Genomic DNA, 7,278 nt, shown 5'->3' on the forward strand with positions numbered 1-7,278 from the left:
AAGAATTCAACTCCATTATTCTTTTCTTATAGTTTATTTTCACCCTCAATTTTTGGGCTTTCTCCAGATTTTCCACATCTCCCAGAAGTGTACAACCCTGTATACTTACTCTATCAACAGCTTGGTGCATGCATGGAAGGGATGAGGAAGCAGACTTTTATTTGGGTTTCTTTCTGTGTGGTTAGATCTTTGGTGTCTCCTGAGTGATTCACTTGAGCACTGTGCCTGCCTTTAAGTACCTGCATAATGCCACATGATACTCCCATGGCCTCCTGGGCTTCTCTCCACCCTACTTTCCCAGCTCACATCTGGGTAGCCAGTTTTTTCTGCTTGTTGCACTGCCCAGTTGTGATTTCAGCTTGTTGCCACTTGGGGGCATTTTGGGTTCTGGTGAGAAACCTGAAATCCTGGTTGAAGGTTTGCAGCAGAACTGCCCACACGTGTTGCTGCAGTGAGGGACAGTGTGGGCACAGAGCTGGGCTGCTGTGGGATGAGTGGTCATTTGTCATCCTGATCAGATGCAGACACAGCCCTTCCCCCATTAATGAGTGTAGTTGGCCATCATTGTGGTAACTACCCGAAGAGGAATTTACATCCCTGTTGTGGTTTTGTTTTTGTGTAGAGAACAAACCACCTTAGTTTCACATGATTGCTTTAGAGTAAGAAGGTGAAACTGGCATTATCACTCATGAAAAGGTCGTCAATCTTAGATTCCAGGAGGAAGGAACATAGGGCCTCGTTTAAAACTATTTATAACTGTTAAACAAGCTTAGGTTTCAGGTAGGAATTAATTATTCTCTAATGATCTTTAAACTTAGAGGTGAACTTTTTTTCCTTTCTGCATTTTATAGCACTCAAGTGATGTGCCTGTGCCCAGCCTAATTATATGGTTTTCTCCTGACACACCCAGGACTGTTGGGAGAGTCTGAGTTCTCATGCCGTCGTCCATCAAGTTATGTTCCAGCCTGCCTTTCAGACTCCAGCCTCTATTGATGACTAGGGGAAAACAAAATAACAAATGCTCCTAGGAAAAAAAGAAAACTGGCAAAGTAATAGTTCTGCTGTCAGTTCTTTAATGAGCTGTGCCATCATAGTTCCAGTAATCCTTGCTTCTTAGTCTCAGTTGTATTTATCTCACTACATTGATTAGGCAGTTAAATTAGAAACCATATTGTTTCTTTTTAATATTAAAGCTTTGAGGATATGTGTAAATACCAGAAATTCAGCTTTATTTTCCTAGTCAGGAAAGGACCATCCACCTACCTGAAGCATCCTCCTGAGTTAGGCATTGGGGGATGGAAGGGAGGCTGCCTGTGAGCCCAGCAGCTGCCTGGGGGGTTTGTGCAGGTGTGGACACTGCCTTTAAGTTCTCTTACAAAGTGCTGTGGAATATTCCCGGCCAGGGCTGGAGCCCAGCAAGGTAGAGTGTACCTCGGTGTCTCTGCCAAAACCACCATGTCACTCTAGCAGCCCTCCTCAGGGTGGGACTTTCGGGTTCCGGGTTCCTGCCTTCCAGATTTAGATCCCCCCATCCTAAACCCAGACAGGTGTGTGGGAGTTAGTTCTGGAAATGAAGGTAGTCTTGTAGACGTCATGGTTTTTTACAGCCTGGGTCGTGCTATGGACTTTGGGGAATATTAACAACCTTTATCTCTCAATTTCTTGATACTCTAGTTACCAGAGAAACTCGTGAGCAAATACAGCTGGATCAAGCAGTGGAAACTTGGACTGAAATTTGAGGGGAAGAGCGAGGACCTGGTTGATAAAATAAAGGAGTCCCTTGCTTTGCTGAGGAAGAAGGTTTGGAATGTGCAGTTTCTTTTCTCTGATGGGTGCAAAGCTCTCACTGCTGATTGCCATCCCTAGTTCTCACTTAGTGGGTTACCGCACGCTCTTGACTGGTTTGTAGGCAAAATAATTCTAAATGAACGCTCACTCTCCCTGTGAGGTCTTTGGTAAAATGAAGAAATACCAACATCATATATTCTTAGAGGAAATGATGTGTTTAGTGAAATGTTTAACTCTGTTTAAAGGAAACCTTATAAATGTAGTCTTCGTTCTAAGTCATACCAACTTCAGGGATGTCATTTAGTCCATATTTCTTACAGTATTATCACTGATAGAAATCCACATTTATTAAAATCTTCCCAGTTGTGTTCATGTTTTAAGATTCTGTCTATATTTATTAGATTCATTTTCTTTCATGATGATTGTCTAGTAAATGGATTTAGTAACTTGTCTTTTGAAAACTGCCCTGAGGGTTTCTCTGAAACAGAATTGTGAGGGGAAGTTGATCTGCTGATTCCCATTGATGTGGTTACTAAATAGCCCCTCTCTGGGAGTTACTGTCGTGGCTCAGCGGTAACGAACCCAACTAGCATCCATGAAGATGTGGGTTCGATCCCTGGCCTTGCTCATCTGGCATTGCTGTGGCTGTGATGTAGGCAGGCAGCTGTAGCTCCGATTCGACCCCTAGCCTGGGAATTTCCGTATGCCGCAGATGCGGCCCTAAAAAGAAAAAATAAATACATTTAAATAGCCTCTCTCTGTGGCTTTCCACTGTCTTAACGTGGTTGGCTATCCTGCTTGTACACTGGCCCCTGCACACCTCTAGGCTGCTTGTCTTGAAACAGCCTGAAGACTCCTCACCAGGGACTCGAGGGCGTGTTGATTGCTCCAGGCTTCAGGTGGAGAAGGGAGGCCGGCAAGGAGGTGTCAGGCATCGGCTTTCAAGATTCCTCACGGCACTTACTCTTGCCGTTGATCTGTTTATTGGAATATGGTCTGCCACCCCCATTAAACTCTCAACTCCATGTGAGACCTAGAGCCTGTCCTGCTCGTTCCTTTACAGCCAGTGCTGAGCACTGAGCCACATATAATAGGCATTTGGTAAATGTTTTGTTGAGTGAATGGGGGGCCCTGACGACGTCCTTGAGTCTAGTTTTCCTTTATAAAAATGAGACGTGTTTACTGGAAAACATGCTGTCAAAGGAAGACTCGTAATAAAGAAATGGGAGCCAGAGAAGGGGGAGGTCTGTTCTTGTTGCCGTTTGGGGCAGAGCACAGGATTCAAGGGGGCTGAAGGACTGTTCCTATCCAGGCCCTGAGCTAGTGGGAGGTGGGTGCAGGGCTCCGGGCTCTGTGGGGGTGAACGGGAAGGCTCTTTAGCTCAGCCACTGGGGACAGTTTGCTTTTTAACTCTTTCAAGTTCTTGTGAAGTTACAGTTTTTGCTTTTTTAGGTGTGTCTGGTATAAATAGATCCTCATTTTGGGGAGTGATTCCAGTTTACAGTAACATTGAAATTATTCATTAATAATCTGATAATAACATACATACTAGCACTTCGTATATTCCAGGCTGTACCCTAAAAGGTTTATGTATTATTTGACTCTCTCAGCTACCAGGGGTGTTGTTGCTGTGGTTGTCCTCATTTTACAGATGAGGACACTACAGCCCTGTAGAAGCCACCAGCTCCTCGGTGGCGAGGCCTTTATTCTATCCTGACTGACTCTAAAGCCTTGCTCTTGCCTGCCAGGTTGGTCTACTTCTGCAACTATGGCATCTTCCAGCTTTCAACCCAAATATTGGAGAGAGTCCTTTGGCATAGCCATTGCCATTAAAATTTACTCTTGAATTTTATTTATTTATTTATTTATTTTTGTCTTTTTGTATTTTTAGGGCTGCACCCACGGCATATGGAGGTTCCCAGACTAGGGGTCCAATTGGAGCTGTAGCTGCTGGCCTACACCAGAGCCACAGGAACTCGGGATCCAAGCCGAGTCTGCGACCTACACCACAGCTCACGGCAACACTGGATCCCCAAACCACTGAGCGAGGCCAGGGATTGAACCTGCAACCTCATGGTTCCTCGTCAGATTTGTTTCCACTGTGCCACAACGGGAGCTCCACTCTTGAATTTTAAATTGGAATGTTTTTTGAGAGGAGCAGGATTTACTGGTTATTCATAAGGATTAGTTTTATCTTATTCACTTTAACTTAAAGACACATATGTGTAGGGTTTTCTTTTTCACTGAGTTTGCCTTGTCCTCTGCTTTATTCTTAATCAGGAGTCAATAAGAATTTCCTGACTGGATTTATTCATTTGAAATGCAACATGTATTTTTAAGAGGTTAGAAGGGTAAATTTAATAAGCAAATGTTCAAGAGACCCCACAATCTTCCTTGCCCATCTTCAAGTTTGAAAGTTGGCTTGGTATTTCTGGCTGGTAACAGCTGCTGTAGGCCCCTTAAGAAGAGGAGCAATTTTAGCTCCCTTCACAGCTTACACACAGGCTTCATACACTCACGTTAGCTCTCCTTTAAATATTTGATTGACTGGTTCCATCTCTTTGCCTGGGAGGATAGAGGACTTGAAATTTCCATTCCATGGCCCTAGAGCTTCTCCTCAGTGCCTTATATTTTTATTTCAACTTAATGGGGGGAAAGCTGAATAAGGAATTTGTGTGGTCTAAAGAAGCTACCATTGTTTGAGCTGGAAGCTTGGACGTTGAGCGTTGGTACATGACTCATGCTTTTGAAAATAATGTGCTGATAGTACAGAATTTTACCAGAGACTTTTTGAACAGAAACGTAATTATTGTGTAACTTTCTTATTATAGTGGGCAGGCTTGGCTGAACTGAGAACTGCCGAGGCGAGGCAGATAGCTTGTGATGAACTGTTCACCAATGAAGAAGAAGAGTACAGCCTCTATGAAGCTGTAAAATTTCTAATGCTGAACAGAGCCATTGAACTATATGATGATAAAGAGAAGGGAAAGGATGTCCCATTTTTCTCTGTGCTTCTGTTTGCTCGGGATACATCAAATGACCCTGGACAGCTGCTGAGGAACCATCTAAACCAGGTGGGACACACTGGTGGCCTTGAACAGGTGAGTTGTACCTCTGGGAGTATTTTGCCCCCAAATAGCAGCTTCAACCACTAGACATCATCTCCGTTTTTGTGAGTCAGGAGTTCAGGAGCAACTTTGCTGCATGGTTCTGGCTCAGGGTCTCAGGAGGTTGCTGTTGAGTCTTGCTCAGGGCCACAGCCACCAGAGGGCCGGAAGATCCACTTCATCACGGCACACCAGCTGGCTGTCGGCAGGAGGCCTTGGTCCCTCAGTGGTAGTTAGCGAGAGGGTTAGGTTCTTCGCCTTGTGGGGTTTTCCTAGGGCTGCTTGAGTGTCCTCAGAACATGGCAGCTGGCTTCTCTCAGAAAGTGATCCAAAGAGAGAGCAAGGAGGAAGCCACAGTTCCTTCTGTGACCTAATCTTAGACATCACTTACACCATACTGTTTGTTAGAAGCGAGTCACTTAATCCTTCCTACACTCAAGTGAGGGCTGCCCTACTTGAGAATTGTGAAGCTGTTCTGTAGGTTTGTGAATCTGTTCTTTAATGCTGTGGTTCTCTCAGCCCGGGCTTTCTTCTGCAGTGTGGTGCATGGACCAGTACTCTTGGCTCTGGAGAGCTGCAAGTAAACCAGGCACTTGGAATGGAAGGGTCATCTGAAGGGTCTTGTTTAATCTTGGCAGCTGTAGCCGTGTTGGGTAGCATCCTTTAAAAGTAGAAATGGAGCCAGTTTAGCCAGGAGAGCCTGGACTGCTCTTGGATCTCTTACAGATGTGCTAAGTTTGCAACTTTACACAGAGACCCAAAGCAGTACTGCCCCATGGGTCAGTAGTTGCCTCACCACACCTGCACTGTCTGTCTTTGATTGTTGACTACCTTGCCTGAAGAGCCTAAGTCTTTTTTTGTGGACTAGCCAACCACTAGTGTAGCATAAGGCTCTCCATGCAGAGTGCCACCTTCTTGCTTGCATGACTTTTCCTGGTACATAGGAAAGAGCAAAGATGATGATTAGTGCTGGGTCAGGCAAGATTGAAGATAACCATTTTGAAAAATTGTCTGTCCTTGTAGGGTAGGTTACTCAAGTCTCCTGACCCATTGCGCATCCTTTGCTGTAACAAGCCTGGTAGAGCATGGTTTGCTTATTACAGTGACGTTAGCCCTTTCTGAGGACTAACTTAAGGTCTGCTGTAACATTTTTTAAATAACAGCTTTATTGAAATATGGTTTACATATCATAAAATAAATCCCTTTAAAGTGTGTAACTCAGTGGTTTTTAGTATGTTTATGGAGTTTTGCAACCCTCAGCAGCAGTCTTTAATTTTAGGCTATTTTATCACCCTTAAAGGAAACTCCATACCCATCAGCACTCATTCCCCTTCTCCAGCCCTAGGCAGCCACTGACTTACTTTCTGTTGTTACAGATTTGCCTCTTCTGGGCATTTCATATAAATGGAATCTTACAATATGTGGTCTTTTATGACTGGCTTCTCTTGCTGAGCCTGATGTCTTCAAGACTCATCCGTGTTGCAGCATGCATCAGTAGTTCATTCCTTTTTCTTGACAAATAATATTCCATTGTCTGTATAGATCACATTTTATTCATCCATTTGGGTTGTTTTCCATTTTTTAGCGATTATGAATAACCCTGCTGTGAGCATCATACAAGTTTTTTGTGTGGACGTGTTTTCAGTTCTCTTTGGGTATATACCTAGGAATGGAATTACTGGACCATGTGGTAATTTTCTGTTTGAAATTTTGAGGAACTGCCCAACTCTTTAAAAGCAGCTGCACTGTTTATATCCCTACCAGCCCAGCATTGTTTCAGAATCCCAATTCTTCACATCCGTACCACAACTTTTTTTTTTTAATTGAGGTAACGTTCATATAACACAAAATTAACCCTTTTAAAGCATACAACTCAGTCACTTCTGGTACATTTACAATGTATGACTATTGCCTGTGTCAAGTTCCAAAATAGTTTAACTCCCCTGAAAGAAGCCCTTGTTCTCCAAGCAGTCCGTTCCCCGCAATCATTTGTCTTTTGATTATGGTCATTCTGGTGGCGGGGAAGTGGGTATCTCATTGTGGGTTTGATTTGCATTTCCCTGGCACTTTTCATGTGCTTACTAGCATTTGCATATCTTCTTTGGAGAAATAGCCATTCTATTCAAGTCCTTTGCCCAATTTTTAAACCGATTATTTGCTTTTTTATTGTTGAGTTGTAAGATGTTCCTTATATGTTCCAGACACAAGTCCTTTGGCAGACATGGAATCCCTTCTTGATGATGCAGTGTTGACAGTGACCATATGCCAAAGGACTGGGGCTGCGCCCACCGGGAGGAGGAAAGGTGGTGGCTTAGCCTCGCTGTGTGCTGCCTGGGGTGTCGGGGAGGGAGCGGGTGCAGAGTGGCATCCGGCAGCGGGGCTT

General features: G+C 44.1%; 1 protein-coding gene across 2 annotated transcripts in view; it reads left to right on the top strand.

Moving 5' to 3' along the window:
• Positions 1–7,278, top strand: part of OTULIN (OTU deubiquitinase with linear linkage specificity) — a 34,076-nt gene that overhangs the window by 21,338 nt on the left and 5,460 nt on the right. For both annotated transcript variants that reach the window (XM_003133841.4, XM_013984697.2), the window contains 2 exons: positions 1,675–1,800; positions 4,620–4,889. In XM_003133841.4, the coding sequence (XP_003133889.1) occupies positions 1,675–1,800; positions 4,620–4,889 (396 nt within the window). The remainder of the gene's footprint in view (positions 1–1,674; positions 1,801–4,619; positions 4,890–7,278) is intronic.

The sequence above is a fragment of the Sus scrofa genome, chromosome 16, assembly GCF_000003025.6.
Source record: "Sus scrofa isolate TJ Tabasco breed Duroc chromosome 16, Sscrofa11.1, whole genome shotgun sequence".
NCBI lineage: Eukaryota > Metazoa > Chordata > Mammalia > Artiodactyla > Suidae > Sus > Sus scrofa.